Below are 22,017 nucleotides of genomic sequence, written 5' to 3'. Positions count from 1 at the left end.
GCAACCAAAAAATACTAAGTTGTTCAAACACAACTAATATCATCATTCAAACTAACTCAATAAAAAACTGATTAAACACAACTAAAAAAATGCTAAGTTGTTTAAACACAACTAATATCGTCATTCAAACATGACTTAATAAAAAGCTGTTCAAACGTAGCTAAAAAATACTAAGTTGTTCAAACACAACTAATATCGTCATTCAAACATGACTCAATAAAAAACTGTTCAGACACGGCTAAAAAATACTAAGTTGTTCAAACACAACTAATATTGTCATTCTAACATGACTCAACAGAAAGCTGTTCAAACACAGCTAAAATATACTAAGTTGTTCAAACGCAACTAAGGTCGTTATTCACGACTCAATGAAAACTGTTCAAACATGGCTAAGTAGTACTAAGCTCGTCATCCATACATGGCTCAATAGAAAGCTAGTTAAAACATAGCTTAAGTGCTAAGGTGTTCAAACATGATCAGAATTGTCATTCACACACGATAGTTCCAACATAGCAAAAAACAAAGAGCTATTCAAACGTGAGCTAAGTATAGAAAGTTGCTTCAGCACATCATCATAAAAGGTCGTCCAAGCACAACCAAACGTAAAAAGAAAGTTGTTTGCTACAACTAACCTACCTATCATTGTCAAAGTGATTGTTTAATTGCCCAAAACAACGGGCCCAAAGAAAAATATTGTTCTTGCCTTGTAATAAACAAAAAAGAGGGAAAGAAAAAAAGGAAAGGAAAAAACATAAAGATTACTGTTCGTTAGTGACAGGGTCTACAAGGGTTGTAATTACGGCCTCCTCCAATACTTCAGTAACATTTGTGGCTCCCTCCATCATATTCTTCTTTGTAGCCTCAAATGGATGATCAGAATAAGTTCCTTCTCAACATCATCCATGGCCAAGCCAGAGAGGTCCAAACCAGGGTGATGCTTTGCCATCCACTTCACGAGAAGATCAAAGCCCTCCACATAGTACTTCCACAACTCATTGGAATACTCGTTAGAGTCTTTGAAATCCTGTACCGTCGTGGCCCCAACTGTCTGTAGTTTCAGCTCCAGGTCACCAATTTGCTTGTCCTTCAGCTTGCAGGAGTCTTTTTCCACCTGCAGGCTTTTCTCCAAGGTTGCCACCCGCTCCTTGTCATTTTCAGTTTTGGTAGTGAGAATAGCAACCTTGTTCTTAAGCGTCTCGTTCTTACCAGATAAAGACTTAACCAAAGGCTTAGACGTGGCCACCTTCTTTTCTAGGTCCAAGAGCCTTCCCAAGATGAACAAAGAATCCCCCAAAGCCTGCAGTAAAGCAAAGAGAAGAAGAAGTAAAAAATAGCTTGCAACACTTACCTGCACAAGCTTCTGAATATGGGATGACATTACCTCACTGGACAACTTCGCCATTAGAGGGCTTAGGTCATCCATACAGAGTGCCTCATGAGCCTTCAAAGTTGCCACATCAGCATCATCTTAAAAGGTGGGAAGAAAAGACTTACCACCAGCCTTTTTCCTCTTCCTAACCTCTTTTCCACTAGAGGCAATCACCTCCAATGACGTGGTAGGAGAAGTAGGATGATTGGCAGGCGAGTGGGTAGGAGGAAGTGTCATCACAGGATCTTTCTTAGAGACGTCACCCCATCTTTTTCTTTGACAAGAGACCATTGACGGTGCCACCCTTGGCCTTCTTCTTTTGGGCCTCAGCCAGTTTCTGCTTGCTAAACCTAATCGTCATTCCTGAAAGGACAAAAAAATAATATAAAAAAAGAGAGAGAAGAAAGAAGAAGACAAAAAGAAAGAAGCACTTACTCTTCTTTACAACTTCCAAATTCTTCCGAACCTTAGTAGACGGTTCTGGACCCAAAAAGTGAAGAAATAGAGATTGAGGAGAAATGAGCTCGTCAAAATCTTTAACAGACTCTAATACTCCTTCACTCTTTCAGCTCGACACTAATACCTTTTCTTTAGACGAGGATACTGGGAAATTGCAAACAGAAACGCAAGTAAGTCATCTATCATCGTCACTTATGAATGAAGGGAAAAGCAACTGAAAGACGAGAAAGATGTACCAAACATGCGAACTCCCTAACTACAAAAAAACTTGGGGGTTTCATCCAGGTCCTCACCAGGGACGAACTCCTAACCACTTCTAGAGACAAAAAAAGAAATTTGGCTTCCAATTTCGAAGAGATGATGGGTAATCGAGGATTAACCTAGAAGCCTTATCCCATGGCTTAAACTCATAATAGCCGAGGTCCTTTGATTTCCTCAGACGATAGAAATGAAGGAATTCATCCCTCCTAACGATGTCACATCATCAGCAAACATCCAAACCACCATGCAAGAGATGATGATCCGCTAGGAGTTAGGCATTAACTGTGCCGGAGCAAGATGGAAGTAAGAAAAAAGTTCTCTAACAAAGGGATGAATAGGGAAATGAAGGCTATTGGTAAAGTCGGCCTTGTAAAAACAAACCTTGTCAGCATACAAGTGATGAGCCTTCTCTTTGTCACTCGGGATCCTAATTTTTACCGAATCAGGGAACTAAAACCTATCCCTGATCCACTGCTCGTCCTTTCCCGTAAGGGAACACGGGATATTCCAAGCTTTATAAGGGATGGAAAGAAGTAGCCTCCGAGATCACGCAAACATTAGATGAAGATAACCCCATCTCCAGATCACACTAGACCTTACCTCAAACATCTTTAACAACCTGGCTACCTTAGCAGAATGGGAAACCAGAGGGAATAACGAAGAAAGGACATAAGTGTATGGACATTCCTCCCCTACGAAGAAACTAACCCTCTTGAGACACTCCCTTTCTACAGACTCGAGTAGGTAACCTAAATGAGCAAAAAAGAAAGCTATTGAAGGAAAATCTACCCTAATAGCAGAATAATTTACCATGGAAGAACTAGAAAAGAAGAAGGAGCACGAAGAACTTACCAGGAAATGTAGGATAGAGAAAGGACTCTCGGAGGAGAAACGAACCCTAGAATAGAAACTGAATAAGGAAAAAATATAGAATAAAGGAAAGAGGAGGGAAAAATGCAAAACAAATGGCCAAAACACGCATGGGAAAACCGAGACATGTTCGCACGACGAACGCATCCTAGGCATACATGTGGCATTCAATTGCTCAAACACCAAAACCGTCATAAATGCGCAGTACACGGAATACGAAGTGTCAAATGAATTTGTTCTTATCTCGTCTAATAGATGACAATTCGATCAAGGGGGCAGCTATGAGTCAGAAATTTATGGTCATCACTACACGAAGATCGTCATTTACCCAGAGAAGACGTTTCGCATTTATTATGCTCATTTATGACGAAACATAACAGATGGAGCAACAGTCACAGAATGAGCTGTGAATTTCAGACAAAGATTCTATAATGCACTAGCCATTGAACATAAATACAGTGATCCATTGCCCATTGATTAGGCATTCAACTATAAAAGAGAAAGGATCAGAAACCCAAGGTATGACAAATCATACACACAAATACTCACGAAAATCTCTCTCCAGTCTGTTTCTCTCTAAGAATCTTTCTCCTTTACTGACTTTAGCATCGGAGGTGGTTTGGCTGACGCCACACCGACGTGTTATTCTTCCACCCAGCTCATTTTGTAGGTTTTCCATCTACAGAGACGACCCCATTCACAGCATTGTCCATTCGCTACGACGAGGAGCTCAACTGCTGATTTTTTGCATCATCAATATCTATGAGATCCTGAATTTAGAATACTTAAACATGTGATCCTAGAAACTTGACCAAATGTGGCACAAATGCATGAAATGAATCAAATGCATACTTGTAAAGGATTTGAATACTAGGCAAATCAGGACTACGTATACTACAATGAACTTTAATATAATGGACTTGAACCTTAATATCTCTAATAGGAGAAAAAGCTTGATTCTAGAAATTGAGAGAACTTAACAATGGAATGGAAAGATAGCAATGCATGAACTCAGTAATTTGATCGGCTACTAGTTGTGATAGTAAAATTTAAAATTGGAGGTTTCCTAGTTGATTTTGAATCTCTCATTGGTCAACGGAATAATAAAGACAAGAATTAATTCATGTCTGAAAAGGAGAAAAATTACCCTTATCCATCATATAGCAAAAGAAGAGAAATTTAGTATCATCCATCAAGCCAGCATCGTCCATGTGATGACTATACCATACATTAAATGATGAGTGTTAATTTATCAAGATCTTCCTCCTCTAGATGAACGAATTAAATTTTATTCAACGCAAGGCGTAACATACGAATATTAGTGATGGACAAAGCCATAAAAGACATTCAATGCCTAAGACAGTTAAGGAGTAACGTACAAGTACCAACGGATGAATAGCCATTGGAAGACAATGAAAGCCAGTCATTAATACCAATGGCTCCATATCCTATAAATGCAAATATTCATTCAGAAAATGAAGACAAGGGCTATAAAACCCACACAAACCAAAGCACGAGTGGTACACAATTCTCACCCCAAAAACTACTCCCAAATTGAATTCTTTTGCAATATACTTCAATTGAATCTCATTTTAACTTAATCATCGGAGGGTGTTTGGCAAACATCACACCGATGTATTTCTTTTTCTCTATTTCATATCTTATTGCAGGTTTGTCTCTGAACGAATCCTATAGCTTTGTCTATCTGTATTGATGAGAAGTTCAACTAACGAATTTGGGTTCATCAATGTTGATATCAAATTCTGAACTGACCTCTTAGTAAGAACTAAGGACTAATGTTTTACGAACAGACTACAGAGTGAAGTCGTTACCATTGAAATAATTTTCTAAGGTGATTAGACACCTATATATTGTCAAACTGATTTTATTAGAGGAATAGGATTAAGGTTGGAAGTCTCCATTCCTAAATTAGACAATAAAATATCAATTAACCATTAAATTAGTGTTTAAAAAAAAACCATTAAATAAGATTGAGTATTCATTAATTCATGGGAAAGGTGTTATGCATAATGATTAGCATATTTTAATGAATTAACACATAAATTTTAAAATATCCAAGGTATTTTATTGATTAATAAATATAAGCACGCTAAAGGCTCACCCTTTATATTAGTTTATTAAGAAAAGGGAGATGGAAAGCTCATACTTAAGAAATGTAATTTATAATTGGCTTACTCAAATGCACAATCTTGCTTGGGTTGGTTACCACAATAAATACTTTAGTCTGGAAAATATTTTTAGCATTTTATTCTGTTTATTTCATTGTATAATTTAGTTAAATTTAAAATGTTTTCTATTAATAGTAAAATCCTTTATAAAATATTATAAAACATTTTAGCTTTAAACACTTAAGAAAAATATTTTATAAAAGTATATGGTGTCTCTCCCGCATTTGGTAACTGAGTCGTTGGTCTAGTTGGGTGCCAATCGTCAGGTTACCGGAGCCATCGATTTGGTGACCTATGCCAAAGGCCCGGTCTCCAGACCTCTAGTGTCTAGTACTAATAGTTTTGATGACCGAACCACTAATTTTAATGGTTTATGCTTGCCACATTAAACATCTAAAAATGTATATAAAATATTTATATTTAAAAAAATGTTTTACTGCAAAATAAAAGATAGTAAAAACTTTCATGACACCTTGAGCACTATGTTATAATTTTATTCAAATTCTGAATTCTGATAGCCGCCACTATACTAGGATTCTTGTCTCTGTACCAAGAAAAGCAAAACCTATCTGATCTTCCCACTTTGTTTATTCCAATTGGCTAAGAGCATTCTCGACCCGTCAATGCCTACCAGATAAGAAAAGCAATTGAAAAAGACAAAACAAGTAAAAAAGAAACATTCCCTGACAGCCTGTTATTTCTTGTCAGGCATTTTTCCTGTAAAATGTAGTTTGTTAGATTCTTTAACTATTTTTAATAAGAAATGCTAACAAATATTTTTAAGAAATTGGTTAATAATTTATTTAAAAAAAATTATGAAAAAAAAAAAAATTAATTAATGTTTTCACATTTTTTTAAAAAAAATAATATTAAAATTTTCTTAAAATAAATTGTTAACTAATACCCTAATAACACTTATTGGTAAGACCCTTTTTTATATTATATAATTCCCCCTATTTTTATAGTAGTATAAAGTTTTAGAGACAAAATCATTTATGGGATTCACCCCACATTTCCAAAAGATACTTCTGGCACTTACTACAACAGCTGCCATTAACATACAACAAATCTGAGCCTGCCCTTTTGGTTCTTTTGATCTTGGACCTTTTGGACCCAACTTCTCTGCCACTGGTCCCACCAATGTGCTTTAGGTTGTGCCTGTATTCCATTGCTACCTGCTCTAATACTTCAACCTCAAACATGTTAAGCTTTAGCTTTGGTTTCATGTGATCTCTTACATATGCAAAAGCCAACTGATCTCTTGGGTTAAAAGCTTCCAACTCATTGAACATTAGGCAGGAAAAGAGGTTGCTGCTCAATTCATGTTTCCTTAAGATCATAGCACTATCTGGTACATCTGAGAGACATCATATTGGCCATGTATTTGACATATTAGAGCATAATAAGAAGAGAAAATTTAAAGAAAACAAATTTGACAAAAAAATTTATAATTGTAAATGTGGTGGTATATTGTTAGTGATAAATAAATGAGAATTGATAAAAGCATGTCAACTTCAATTGTTGTGAAGTTTTATGTATACTCATCAGAAATATAAGTTTTTTTTTTTTTTTTTTTTTGAAGAACATAAGAAATATGAGTTTGTATGGGCATTTGACCTACTACTTTGAATAGAATAGTCTAGAATTCTTGGGGGGAATAAAAAGAAAAATATAAGAAAAACTCTAAGACTACTTAAAATGGCATAATTTGTTCCACAACTATCTAAGTAACAGACTCAACTATCTAAGTAACAGACTGTAAATGATGGAGAAAAAATAATAGACTTACGGGAATTCGTTATAATCTAAAATTTAAGATAATTATGGTCAAAATTGTAACAATTTATGTAATACTAGAATTACTAAAAATATAAATAAACAAAATTTGTGTAAATATGTTTGAATATAAGAATTAAAGCTGTTTGGTAATGTTATTTGTATTTTTTAAAAATACATATAAATAAAAAAATATATAATATTATTTAAAAACTGAAAATATACATTAAATTCCTATACTTAAATGCCATGTCAACACCAAAGTTTAGAAAACTGTGCCTGTGTCATTGAAACCCAACCATGTGAATATTTTTATGGACCACACTTGGATCAGCTGCTAATGGGGACCACACCCATCTACACATTTCTCGTTCTCGATTTCAGGATTTCGATTATTTTTAATAAAAAATCGTATCTATTGCTACATCCTTAAATTTCATGCAACTTTTAGAATATAGTTTGAAAAGATGCCTAAATTCTATAAATTGTACCTTTCCCAGTTCTTGCCCTGACGTTGATAGGAAATCCAATTATAAGTTATTTGTTTATTTCGCCAAAATTATCTATTGAGATTTTTCTTCAACATTTTTTTTTTTAGGCTTTGATAATTATCTATTCTTTCTAGGAAGTATATGAACACAATAATTTTTTTTATATATAATTATTAACATAATTCGTATTTAGTGTATAATAAAAGAGGTGTTAGTGGATACATATGATATTCCTTTAATTATAACAAATTTTTTATTAACAACTGCAAAAGTAATTGTGTCTATAACATTACTATTTTCTAAAGCTTATTTAATCTTTCACACAATTATTAAAATAGTTGAAATAGGTGCTTGAACTAGAAAAAGAAAGCTTTTTTAATCTTTCACACAATTATTAAAATTGTTGAAGTAGGTGCTTGAACTAGAAAAAGAAACAGTTGTGATACACTCAAAGGCTAACTTCAAGGACACCGACCATTTTTATTTTCTGACCTTGTCTTATAGAACCTACCCATAAAAACAATTAGACTAGTCACCTAACAATTTTTTTTAATTTTTTTCACAAACACTAAAGTTGGCAAGTTATGATTGATACATAATAAAAATAATTTTTGTAATTGAAATGATGTTACGTAATTAGTTCAAGTGAAAGTATGTTGTCCTCAAAATACCAACACAATATCCTTAGATTCATATATGTACAAATTGCCAGTGTACACACCAACTTGCACACATGTTTGTACATACAGATGCAAAAATAACTAAAATCATGAAATGGGTCCGTTTGATAATGTTATTCTAGTAATGTTATTTAAGTGTTGTGAAAATATATGTGAATGAAAAATATTGTGAAAATACGTACTGTGTTGTTTAAACAATAAAAATTATTGTTTAAATAATGCAAGCAAACAAGCTATATTTAAAATTGAAAATCATGTCTTTCATCTCATAATTTTGTTGTTGAACACTTGTGTATTTATCAACAAGTTTTTCTACCGGTCAAATCGGATATATAATTATTGGAGACTCAAATGGTGGATATGCAAGTATGATAACTTATGTGCTATTCTATATCTCCATAAATCTAAAAACTTTTGCTTGCACGAAAAATATACCAGAGTAGGTAAACCCCACAAGAGTGACCTTTATACAGAATCATGAAATAAGGGTTTTAAGGAAACTTCACGCATACAACAAAACACCCCGACCCCACTTCCTTTTTTACGCAGTCATTTTTGGTTTCTGAAAACACACTGAACAGTGAAGAAGTTGGGCGCGGGATGGAGTCAGAACTTTAAGTTAAGGGGCGACTTTGACCTTTAGCTCAGTGCTTTCTAGGCCATTGAGGATTTTTTTTTTTTTTTTTTTAGAAAAAAATTTTTTTTTATGAGTTTTTGATCTGTGTACCTGCTGGGTAAATGCAAAATTATTTTATTTAAAACCTTTTAAAGGGCCAATTGTTTGTTTGAGTAAAATTGGTTAATTTGACTTAATTTTTTTTAGCTTTGCTATTGGTGATTTTTGTTGTTGCACAAATGTTTTTGGGCTAGTATATGTTGTTTTAAATTTTAGATCTATAAATTTTTTAATGGCCTTTAAAATTAGGAAAGTGCTAGAGGTATATTGTTGATATAGTGAGTAATTATTGGTAAGTAAAAAAGTGATGTAAGTGATAGACTCAAATGCGAACCAATAAGAATTTAAACCTCAACTGTATATAAAAATGTTGTAGATAAGTTTGTAACTGTAACATTACTCTAAAAAGAATTAAATATATTGTTAAAGGGGAAAAATATAATTTTATTGAACAAAATTACTAAATTTAATGCGCGCGCGCGCACACACACACACATATATATATATATATATATATATACTAATACCACCACCCACGCACACCACCCCCCCCCCCCCCCCCCCCGGGGGTCAATTAATGCCTCTGTCCCTGGTTGGGACTCACCTTCGTTTGAGCCTCCACCAGGAAACATCTCATAGGTTATAGCTTCTGAATGATCAAAACAAAGCCATGTACGATCATTGAAGTTATCATCTAAGGGAGGAAGCTAGCTTTTAAACTAAATTGAAGTTATTATCTAACGAAGAAAGCTTTTGACCTAACACACTCTGAAGGTGGATTTTATAAATGATCTGGGAGGACCCGTGACAACTAGACCTAACAGTCAGACTTTAATAATTCTTATACTACAGCTCATCACATTAAAGAAACGCCTTCATCAACATCTACTTTGAATTTCTCAACCATATTGGATTGAAATAACTCTCATATTTCAGGCTCATGAACCTTTTCATTTCCTTAAAACTTAGCTTTGAAGGCATGGAACACAATTTGAAACGATACATCATCATGAGGTTTCCAACAATATATAATTTCAAACCAAATAATCAAACCAAAGTGCAACAAGAAAACAATTAAATATATTAATATTGTAATACCTGATGTATAGGGGAGCTTCTTGCGACTCCATGGCCGCAACCCATTGTCACAATATGTCTCCATTTGGGTCTTCAAGGCATCAACATCCCACCATTTCTTCCACCTTGCTGTTGCCATTGCTTCATCCATGGTATGAACATAGAATGGATGTTTGGATATGGCCATATCCGCATTCTCGGACACAATTAATGTATGAATCAACAATAATGGATCAATTATTAGCTGCAGCTTCGCGTCTATCCAAATGCTGAATTTGGTGTTTGGGAAAAGCCTATGAACTAAATATTTAGGTATCACTCCGTTCATGGCTGGATTATCATACAAGTCCTTGCGCGAAACTCGAACAATTCTCCATACGCCTACCTTATGTTGGGGGGATTCTTTTGAAATTACTTTGTGGTAGTCAAGCCCATTGAGGGTAACATCATCTATGAACATGAAGAAACATACATTATCCAAGGTCTTGGATCCTAGCCCTTTTGGCTGTCGGATTTTGTCGTGGTCATTGAAGATTGCCGAGACTACAACTACTCCATTACAGTTTTCCATCTCAACTTGATCTGAATTTGACACAAAAGAACACAATTCAAACAGACTTGTATTAGTTATATCAAGAAAAAATAGAACTTTTTTTACGAATTGTGTTCCATGAATTGAGCACAATTCAAACAGATTCATCAACTGATAGGAAAAGAGACACCCCCAAAAAAAAAAAAAAAAAAAAAAAAAAAAAGCTGAATTCCCGAGAATTATGGTACAAAACTAACCGTAATTACTAATCGGAAATTTCTTCAAGAATCCACAAGGAACTTCTAAGCTAGAGTTTTCATGATCAAAATAAGAAATCCTTTTCTGGGTACTAAAATTCCCACCAAAACTATCGGCCTGTCCCTGCATATAACTCAAAACTGGCGAAGCCAACGAAGAATTCTTACACAAATCTCGGATCTCCTTCAACACAGTCCAATAATCTGAAAACAAAAACCAAAACCCATTACCCCAAAACAAAAATTACAATCATTGAATGCAAAAATTCAAGAAAAAAAAAAAAATGCAGGGCACGTACCTGTGAAAAAGACAGGGGAGGAGCAAGTGGAACGATGGGTTGGGAGGGCATACTTGTGTTCTCCATAAGAAGAAGGGTAAGAAAAGAGAGGGGTCTGGAGGGGATCGAAGGGAGAGGATCTGAAGAGGCATTTGGATTGAGATAGAGAGGTGTAGAGAGCGAGAAAGAGAGCGGTGAAGAGGTAAAACAGAGAGAAACAGAGGAGCTTCGATTTGAAGAGGAGAGGTGTAGACGTTGTTACCTTCCCCATAAAGTGATATCCCATCATTTTCGATGCCTTATACTTTAACTACTTACTTATTCTTTCGTTTCTTTATTTTTTTTTTGCACTTTTGGGGCCATCATCTCCAAGTGTCAGGTTTATCGTAGGAGTTTTGTATTTACCTTCTGTTGAAGAAGCCAACGATGCTTGCGAATGACGTGTTTGGGTCTCCCCAGACTCTAGAGATATATTTTATAACCTCAGTTGGAAATCCACTAAAAGCTTAGTCCCCTTTCTGTAGGGGGAGAAAAAAAAAAAAAATGTAATGTCTGTTGAAGGTACATTTACAATATTTTCTGATATTGATGAGCATGTGATTGATGGGACTATGGTATAATGTCATAGCAGAAAGAAATCTTAACCAATGATTTCCAATAATTTGAGGCCTTGACGGCTCACAACTATTGTTTTTATCAATTATGATGATGGGCCAAAAAAAAAAAAAAAGAATAGAAGAAAATGAATATATATAAAACATTATGATATAATATCAATGGTGCAAATGTAACACTCGAAGTTTGTTTTGTTTTATTTGTTTGCTACACCTACATGCATATTACTATTTATGTGTACATTTTTATTTAATTTATTTTTTTGAGATAGTTTCAATCTATGTCCGTTTTTTATAATAATTCTTTATTATCAGACCAAGACACTAATAAGTCTTTGATGTAAGCGAGAATTGAACCCAGATATCTTATTCAACTATCAGAAATTTTACCTCACATATGTATATTTTTAATTAGTTTTTTCATGAAAGTTTACAAAAGTATAGTTTACTCAAAACAAAATAAGGTTCTATCTTTTCCAGAAAATAATAATAATAATAATGATTATAAAAAAAAGAAAAAAGAGTTAGGTCCATAATGCTTAGGTTGGCAAACTGTGAAAAAATTCAAGTTTAAGATGAAGTTTCAAAATAGCCAAAGAAAAAGAAAGCTTTTGTATTCTTGACACTTCTTTGGACAGTTTGTCTATCTATCAGATCAGTCTTAAGAACTTGTCGGCCGATTAGGAATTGTGAATCTTGATTCTCAACTAGACTCATTAAGTTGGGCTATTCATATATATATATATATATATATATATGGGTTCAAGTTACATCTAGTGTAACTCTTCTAGAGTTACACATTTTTCTAACCATTGATTTTAGTTAGATCTAATAGCTAAAAAAACATTATTGTCCACATTAGCTTGTCTAATTAAGAATATATTTTCTCTCTCTTCATCATTAAATTCCAAACCAATTTTAACTTAGTCTTTCACTTTTTTAGTTTTTCTCTCACCTGCTCTCTCTCCCCCCACGTTATTGCTTTTGCCAATCTCCATAGATTTACTGCCAGCCAATATCCATAGATGTTTTTTGTTTGTTCTTTTGCTTAGTTTCCAATGGTTTTTAACATAAGAACTATTTCTAATGGTTTTCAATGCTATTTAATAGTGACCTTTTAATCTTTTTGATTACATGAGATTTTATTAGACTTAATCCTTTTCTTTTAATACTTTGGGCATCAAATATTATCTAGGGGGAAAAAAAAGTTCCAGATGAAACTACAGAGAGATTCAAAAAAAAAAAAAAAAAGTAAGGTGGGGGAGATAGTAGCTCAGCTCTGAAAGTGGTGCAAGAGAATATAGAGGAGGAACAAAGACTTAGAAAGAAAAAGGAAAACAAAGAGAGAGTATTGCAAATATATTTGTAAAGTCATTCAGACAAAAAAATGAATATATGTAAAAGGTTTTGAATAATAAATATGGAAAGAGAAACAAAACTACTATTAATTAAGTGAATAAGGTATAAATCAATTAGCATTTAATGCTATTTTTTTAACCATTAAATCAATTAGAAATCTATGGTCTAAAAATGGTGTAACTCTTGTGAAGTTACACCTGGTGTAACTTGAACCCATCTATATATATATATATATATATATAAGTACACATTAGGGTGGAGAGAGAGAGAGAGAGAGAGCCATAACACTAGAGTTCTAGAAGCAAATTTGAAGATGGTGCTTTTCAAGATTAGTGATTCAAAGTTAAAGCCATAGTGTTATCATAGTGTGTTTGTTATGGAGTAAATCTTCAAGTGGTTTTTGGAGTTGGTTAGAGGTTTTGGAGGTGAAGCTTATGTGTGTCATCCATGAAACATCCAGATAATCGAAGAGTTTAAAGGTTCCAAAGCGGTAGAAGGTTTTGGTGTAAGTTGATCTATTGAGATTATAAAGTCTAGGTAAATGTTTTATGCTAGATTGTAATAACTTTTATTGATTATATTGGGTTGCTTTTTGGGAAGGTTAACTTCCTAACTAGTTTTTCTTTTGGAGTATTCATCATCGGTTTTCCACTTTGCCACCATATCACTATCTCATAGTTATTGTGATTGTTGTGATTGTTTGAATTGCGATCAGTGACATCCTATGCCATATCCTTATACTATTTTAATTGATTAAAACTTAATTGGTTAATTTGACACAAGCAAACTAAATTGACAAAATTGATAACGCCTTAAAATGTATACTTGTTATATATTTATATGGGCGTTATCTCCTTATTAGTATGCTTGATTTGTATAATTAAGCCATGATTTGCATTAGTTCCTATTATTTATCTTTACATAATTTCTTGAATAAGATGCTATTCATTGTGTTTAATTTTCTACTTTCAAGAAATCATGTGAGAAAGATGAGTTTATAGGAATTTGTGAGAGAATGGAGGCCAAACTAGAATTAAAGTGGAGCTAAAGGACCATGCTTAAATGTCTAAGGAGGTGCAGCTGGAGTGCTTGGATCGTCTACCATGATTGGAAGCTCCAAATAAGGAAAGAAATCAAAGAGGCAGAATCTGAAAAGGAAAAATCTAATTTGAGCACTGATCACTGATCAGTATTTTGGAAGTATCTCTCTCCTCAAAAATCCAATTGACACAAGGCCAGATGGGTTGGAACCGTGATTTAAATATCTACAACTTTCTAGTTTTGAGTTTTGCAAAATTCTCAATTTTTGATGGCCGAAATTAACTCATAAGTCATTGCTGTAAGCTTGGACGGAAATTAAAATAGTAAATGTTTTATTTTCTTTGGACACTTGGACATTAGGGTTTAGAAGGAGGCTCGGCAGAACGAATTTTGGAGAGAAAACCTTGTATTTTCCTTTCTCTAATGGCAGCCTAAACTCTTTGCTAGGGTTAGGGGTTATGTTTTTTCTATACAGTATGAATATTCAATGTGATTCTTTCTAGGATTTTATCAACAACATATTTGATTGTTCAATTAGATTTCTTTTGATGTATTAGTTCTTCCATGCTTTCAATAAGTTCAATCATGTTTTTCTTATTGTTTAGATGAATTTCTAATAGTTTCAAATAGAAATCAGGTTTTAAAGTGAATGGGTTTTTCTGAAAACTTTTCTAACCGCATTATCAATCGAGGTTATCATGTGTTCTTGAATTATCTCAGTTCAACCGTGATGAGGATAAAATTAGTTAGACAAGAGTGACGGGCCAAGCTTGACAAGGGTGACGAGATGAAACTGTACCGTCAGCATTTCTTCGAGACTGACGGAGTAATGAAGGAAGAGCACACATGAAACTGGGCATCCTGAAGCTGACGGAAGTAAAATTGGACAGATGGTGGTAAACTTGGGCAGACGGGGTTAACCTAAACTGACGGCGTCAGTCTACGGATTGATTGATCTGCACGTTTACGTATATAAGTAAAATAACTTGCTCCCTACGTTTCAAGGAACCTAAAGACTCCTATATGGAAAGAATCCCGTAAAATACGCCCAAGAAGACTCCTATAAGGAAAAGACTTCTACTCCAAGGAAGAGAGGTCAACCATCTACTACTATAAAAACCCAAGCACCCTCACAAACCAAGGTACGCATAATTTACCCTCTCTAGCACTCTAGAGCAGTGAGAATAGTTCTAACTTGACCTTTGAAGGGTGTTTGGCCGGTACCACACCGGTACTCTCTGCTAAGTTATTCCCTTTTGTTGTGCAGGTGCCATTGGCGATCGTACGAGGAACGTGTGACTCACTGGTGGTATTATTTCCGGCATCATCAGTTGGCGCCGTCTGTGGGAAACGTTGTAGCACATCCTCGCTTCCTAAACACAAGAGTTACATGGTACTCACTCGCTCAATGGTGACCATCAACGACGTTCAAGAAGAAGAAACCCCTATGACTGCTCTTGAGCGACAGGTCAGGACGCTCGCCACAGCCGTGGAGCGCCTCACCAAACAAAACCACGACCTAGAAGAGCAGTTGCGCTAGAAAAATGCGGCGGTCAATAACCAAGGAGCGGATCAAGAAGGAACCAGCGCTGAAAGGAGGAATCACGAAGGACCACAGGAGAGCAACGCCCCGAGCAGACCAGTGCGACGGGACACTAGCATCCCTTCCCTGACAGATACGGCTCCACCACCCGTCATCGTGGAGATGCAGGCGATTAAGGAACAGATGGAAGTGATGATGAACACTCTCAAGGGGTGAGTATCCAGTGATCTTGACGACCTTGTCAACTGGACTGACTCGCCATTTACGACAACCGTCAACTCCTTCCCCCTGCCGAGTAAGTTCCGCATGCCAAATATGGATAGTTACGACGGAGTCAAGGACCCTCTGGATCACCTAGAGACCTTCAAGACCCTGATGCACCTTCAGGGAGTAGTAGACGCAATTATGTGCAGGGCCTTTCCTACAACCCTAAAGGGCGCAGCACGGATTTGGTTCAGCCGGCTAGCACCCAATTCCATCAGCACCTTCAAGGAGCTAAGCGCTCAATTCACTACGCATTTTATTGGGGGACATCGGTATAAGAAGTCCACGGCTTGTTTAATGAATATCAAGCAGCGAGAGGAGGAGACGTTAAGGGCCTACATATCACGCTTCAACAAGGAAGCGCTCTCGATTGACGAAGTCGACGACAAGATACTGGTAGCAGCATTCACAAATGGGCTCAAGGGAGGCAAGTTTTTGTTCTCCCTATACAAAAACAACCCAAAGACCATGTCGGAGGTACTTTACAGGGCCACCAAGTACATGAACGCTGAAGACGCGCTATTAGCCTGAGAAGATAGACCCAAGAAAAGAGAGAGACAAGAAGAACCCCGACAGGACCAAGGGCGGAAGAAAGGCAGGATGGGAGACCGAAGGGAAGAGAGACGTCCAAAACCCATGAGCGGAAGGTTCACAAGTTTCACCCCGTTAACCACTCCGATAGACCAAGTCCTAATGCAGATTAAGGACGAAGGGGCCCTGACGTTTCCGGGAAAGCTGAAGAGTGATCCCAACAAAAGATCCAGAGAGAAATATTGCCGCTTCCACCGTGACCATGGTCACGACACGGCCGATTGCTACGACTTGAAGCAGCAAATCGAAGCCCTTATCCGACAAGGAAAGCTGCAGAAGTTCGTCAGCAAGGAGAAAGCGGATTCCCCCGCACAAGACCAACACCCCCGCCGGGACAATGAGCGACCAAGGCCTCTGATTGGAGATATAAGGATGATCGTAGGAGGAACGGCTGCCGCTGGGTCATCCAAGAAAGCCCGCAAGACCTATCTTCGGATGGTACAAAATGTTCAGCTGACGGGAGTCGTGCCGAAGATAGCGCGGAGAGAAGGTCCCGTAATCGGATTCTCAGAAGAAGACGCGCGACGCCTTCACCATCCACATGACGATGCGCTCGTCGTCAGCCTGCGTGTGGGAGACTACAACATGCACCGGGTGCTGGTCGATAATGGCAGTTCAGCAGATATTTTATACTACACGGCGTTCCAGCAGATGAGGATCGACAGGGAGCGATTGATCCCAACAAACGCCCCGCTTGTTGGCTTCGGCGGGAGCCGGGTATTCCCATTGGGCGCAGTCACATTATCCGTCATCGTAGGCGATTACCCTCAACAGATAGCCAGGGACGTGACATTCTTGGTAGTCGATTGCTCATCAGCCTACAACGCTATCCTCGGGCGACCCACGCTCAACTCATGGAAGGCAGTAACTTCCACCTACCACCTAATGATAAAGTTCCCGACTGATTACGGAGTAGGCGAACTGCGCGAGAGTCAGATGGCCGCACGCGAATGCTACATAGCCATGATGGAAATGGAGGATCAGGTTCAGGCTTTAAGCATAGAAGAGTGCCGGACGGTAACAGAGCCGATCGAGAAGTTGGAAGAGATACCCCTTGACAGTTCCGATCCTAGCCGAACGACCAAAATTGGAACGCTCGACTAACACCACGATCTGTCAGGAGCTCATAACCTTCCTCAGACGCAATCGAGACGTATTTGCGTGGGATCATGAAGATATGCCGGGAATAGATCCTTCAGTCATGGTGCATAGGTTGAACGTATCGCCCGCCTTTCCACCTATCAGACAGAAGAAGAGAGTGTTTGCCCCCGAGCGAGACCGAGCCATAGCAGAAGAAGTCAGAAAGCTACGGGAAGCAAGTTTTATTAGAGAAGTATACTATCCCGACTGGTTAGCAAATGTGGTGATGGTCAAGAAGGCGAGCGGGAAATGGCGGATGTGCGTGGACTTCACCGATCTCAATAAGGCCTGCCCCAAGGATAGCTACCCCCTCCCGAGGGTCGATATCCTAGTAGACTCTACGGCTCGACACCAGCTGCTGAGCTTCATGGACGCCTTCTCAGGGTACAACCAAATCCGAATGCATGAAGCCGATCAAGAGAAAACGTCGTTCGTAACCAGCCAAGGCCTCTTCTGTTACAAGGTGATGCCCTTCGGCCTGAAGAACGCAGGCGCAACGTACCAGAGACTCATGAACAAAATGTTCGCGCAGCAGATTGGGAGGAATGTCCAAGTCTATGTGGACGACATGTTGGTAAAGAGCCGAAGGGAGGAAGATCATCTAGGAGATCTCAAAGAAACGTTCGACACACTTCGCTCCTACAATATGAAGCTCAATCCAGGAAAGTGTGCCTTTGGAGTAACGGCAGGAAAATTCTTAGGATTCATGGTGCCTCAGAGGGGCATCGAAGCAAATCCGGACAAGATCCAGGCCATCCTGGATATGGCACCACCAAGGAATGTGAAGGAGGTGCAAAGCCTCAACGGAAAGGTAGCGGCACTAAACAGGTTCGTGTCAAGGGCCACGGACAAGTGTTTACCCTTCTTCCGAACATTGAAGGAATCCTTCGAGTGGACTGACGAATGCCAGCAAGCGTTCGAAGAATTGAAGGCTTACCTTTCCTCCCCACCATTACTAAGCCCGTCGCAGCCAGGAGAAGAGCTTTTTCTCTATCTAGCCGTCTCCCCCGCGGCAGTTAGCGCGGCCTTGATCAGAGAAGAAGAGAAAGTGCAAAAGCCCGTGTACTACGCAAGCCGAGCGCTTCATGGGGCCGAAGAAAGATACCCGCCCATGGAAAAACTTGCCTTTGCATTGATTACGGCAGCCCGCAAGCTCAAACCGTACTTCCAAGCCCATACAGTGAACGTCCTAACTGACAAGCCTTTAAGGCGAGCAATGAGCAGTCCCGAGGCCGCGGGACGACTGGCATTATGGGCTATAGAACTGAGCGAATTTGATATTCAGTACCGCCCACGGATTGCCATCAAGGGACAGGTCGTCGCCGACTTTATAGCTGAGTTCACTCATGATGAAGACAAGGGGGCAGCAGAGTCCCCTCAATGGAGTATATATACGGACGGGTCATCCAACAGACAAGCCGCAGGGGCCGGCATTGTGCTATTATCGCCCGAAGGAGACACCATTGAATGCATGGTCCGTCTCGACTTCCCTGCCACCAATAATGAATCAGAGTATGAGGCTCTGATAGCAGGGCTCGACCTCGCCAAAGCGGCAGGAGCCGCGAGGGTAGTCATCTACTGCGATTCACAGGTCGTCACTAATCAAATAAACGGAGACTATGAGTGCAAGGGCGAAAAGATGAAGAAGTACCTTGCTGAAGTAAAGGCGAGATTGGATGACCTAGAAGCCAAAGTTGTCCAAATTCCTAGAGAAGAAAACGAGCGAGCCGACCGCCTCGCGAAAGCCGCCTCAGCAGAACAAATGATCATCCCTGGTAATGTACTCTCCTTCTTACAGCTTTCTCCGCTAATAGACCTCAGCAACATGCAGGAAATATGCTCCGACAGAAGCTGGACGACGCCGTTAGTTTCATACTTGAGAGACGGGGTCTTGCCAGATGAAAAGGAAGCCGCAAGGAGACTTAAGGTCCAGGCAGCGAGGTTCGTCCTGATAAAAGACGTCCTTTACAAAAGAGGTTTTTCCCGACCATATTTAAGATGCTTGGGTATGGAAGAGGCAGACTACGTCATGAGAGAGGTGCATGAAGGAATCTGCGGAAACCACTCAGGGTCCAGATCGTTGGTACACAAGCTTGTGCGAGCAGGGTACTATTGGCCCACCATGCAGAAGGACGCCGAAGCCTATGTCAGGGCTTGCGACAAGTGCCAAAGGTTCAGCAACATTATTAGGCAACCAACCGAAGAATTGACCCCAATGACGGCCCCATGGCCGTTCGCACAGTGGGGGTTAGATATTATGGGACCCTTCCCTACAGCAGCACGACAGCTAAAGTTCCTAGTAGTAGGCATCGACTATTTCACAAAATGGGTGGAAGCTGAAGCTTTGGCCACAATCACGGAGAAAAACGTACGAAGCTTTGTTTGGAGATGTATCATATGCAGGTTTGGCATTCCTAGAGTCTTCGTCTCGGACAACGGACGGCAATTCGACAACGACCCCTTTCGAGATTTCTGCTCACAACTAGGAATAAAGAACCACTACTCCTCCCCCGCCCACCCTCAGGCTAATGCCCAAGTCGAAGTAACGAACCGATCCTTGCTCAAGATTATCAAGACTCGGCTCGAAGGGGCAAAGGGTATATGGCCCGATGAATTGCCAAGCATATTATGGGCTTACAGGACGACAGCAAGGACACCCACAGGAGAAACACCATTCCGACTGACGTATGGAGGCGAAGCGGTCATTCCAGCAGAAGTTGGGCTCACAAGCTACAGGGTGCACAACCACGACGAAAACAAAAATGACGAGACTATGCGATTACAGCTGGACCTAATAGAAGAGATCAAGGCAATAGCAGAACAAAGGCTCGCTAGGTACCAGGACCGTATGGCTAAACATTACAACTCCCGGGTTCGACGCAGGGACTTCCAGGTTGGAGACCTTATTCTTAGAAAGGTCATGGGCGCCGCTAGGGACCCTACCCAAGGGAAACTCGGCCCCAATTGGGAAGGACCCTACAGAGTCACGTCGTGGCAAAGGAAAGGCACATACCATCTAGAGACGTTGGAAGGAAAGAAACTGCCGCACCCGTGGAACACCGAGCACCTACGAAAATACTACCAGTAGGAGCGACAGCACGAAGTTCAATTTTTTCTTATTTTATTTTACATTCCAGCAAGACTTTAGTCTCACTCCTCAGAACTATCATTTACTTTAATCTTTTGCAACAATTCTTCTTTTTAGCCCAAGGGGCAGGATTTGGTTTTAATTACTTTTATTTGAATGCATGGCAATAAGAGGAGTTTTTCAGAAATTACTGAAGTGTATTTTTTCTACGGTCTACTAAGTCGATAACATACGGACCAAAAAGATGTCAAAGACATCAAGGCTTAAAAAGCTGACGGGCCAAAAAAGATGTCAAAGACATGAAGGCTAAGGCCGACGGTCCGAAAAATCTAAAAAGCCGACGGTCCAAAAGATGAAACAATCATCATATGGACGAGGTCCTAAAAAACTAAGGACTAATGAAGGTGTTAAATACATCAGGGCTTAAAAAGCTGACGGGCCAAAAAAGAGGTCGAAGACATCAAGGCTAAGGCCGACGGTCCGAAAAATCTAAAAAGCCGACGGTCCAAAAGATGAAACAATCATCATATGGACGAGGTCCTAAAAAACTAAGGACTAATGAAGGTGTTAAATACATCAAGGCTTAAAAAGCTGACGGGCCAAAAAAGATGTCAAAGACATCAAGGCTAAGGGGAAGGCTTAACGGGCCAAAAAAGATGTCAAAGACATCAAGGCTAAGGGACTAAAAGGCTTAAAAAGCTGACGGGCCAAAAAGGGATGTTAAAAACATCAAGGCCTAAAAAACTGACGGGCCAAAAAGATGTCAAAAACATCGAAGCTAAGGTTGTGAAAATAACGGCTAAAAAGCTGACGACCATTAGATGAAGCAATCATCATATAGACGTAGCCCTCAAACCAAGACATACAATAATTAGTCATCAAAGTGACGGATTTAAGAGATTGACGACCTTAAAACAGTAACCAGCAACAAAAGCTGTAAATCAACGGTCACCAAGCCGACGGAGCTTGGAGCCTAGGCACGACATCATGCCAACAGGGGCTTCCAACAGTACAAAATAGCTGACGCGATCCAAGTAGACGGGAATAATTACCAAAATTTCGTCTAAGGCCACCATCAACAAAGGGATATAAAAGCTACGGAAATTAAACACAACAGTACACAAACAAAAGCCCGAAGGAAACAAAGGGAGCACTTAAAAATTGTTTGAAATTACAACTGTTCTCCAATACAACTATTTTATACATGGCCAAAAAACAAAATAAAAGCTAAGGGGCAAGAACGTCAGCATCCTTGCCGTCAGTTCGGTGGTCTTCAACATCCACAATCACGGCAGGAGAATCAGAAGCAGCAGGATTGGCAGCAGGCTGGGCTAGGACCACACTGTCGTCACGCCTCGGAGTAGGCTGACGGAGGCTGTCGTCTCCGTCATCCATGGTGATCCCGGATAAATCCAACTCCGGGTAGGCTGACGCGACTTGCTGAAGGCAATCTTCAAACCCG

At 39.0% G+C, this 22,017-nt stretch overlaps 1 protein-coding gene across 1 annotated transcript; it reads right to left on the bottom strand.

Moving 5' to 3' along the window:
• Nucleotides 1-5,633: 5,633 nt before the first annotated feature.
• Nucleotides 5,634-11,394, bottom strand: LOC115988986. The gene is made up of 5 exons (XM_031112629.1): nucleotides 10,937-11,394; nucleotides 10,638-10,841; nucleotides 9,870-10,430; nucleotides 6,188-6,505; nucleotides 5,634-5,775 (listed from the first exon to the last, which is right to left on the bottom strand). Exons 1-5 carry the CDS (start codon nucleotides 11,202-11,204, stop codon nucleotides 5,714-5,716), a joined length of 1,413 nt encoding a protein of 470 aa, XP_030968489.1. The 5' UTR covers nucleotides 11,205-11,394; the 3' UTR covers nucleotides 5,634-5,713.
• Nucleotides 11,395-22,017: the final 10,623 nt, after the last annotated feature.

The sequence above is a fragment of the Quercus lobata genome, chromosome 5, assembly GCF_001633185.2.
Source record: "Quercus lobata isolate SW786 chromosome 5, ValleyOak3.0 Primary Assembly, whole genome shotgun sequence".
NCBI lineage: Eukaryota > Viridiplantae > Streptophyta > Magnoliopsida > Fagales > Fagaceae > Quercus > Quercus lobata.
This window is presented reverse-complemented; position numbering and strand designations above follow the sequence as displayed.

Excerpts from the sequence above, each read along its gene's own strand:
- LOC115988986 (XM_031112629.1), bottom strand. The coding sequence starts at position 11,204 with ATGATGGGATATCACTTTATGGGGAAGGTAACAACGTCTACACCTCTC. Across the intron at positions 10,842-10,936 it reads CTCCCCTGTCTTTTTCACAG|ATTATTGGACTGTGTTGAAG; the intron begins GTACGTGCCCTG and ends TTTTGTTTTCAG. Across the intron at positions 6,506-9,869 it reads GAAGCTCCCCTATACATCAG|ATGTACCAGATAGTGCTATG; the intron begins GTATTACAATAT and ends GATGTCTCTCAG.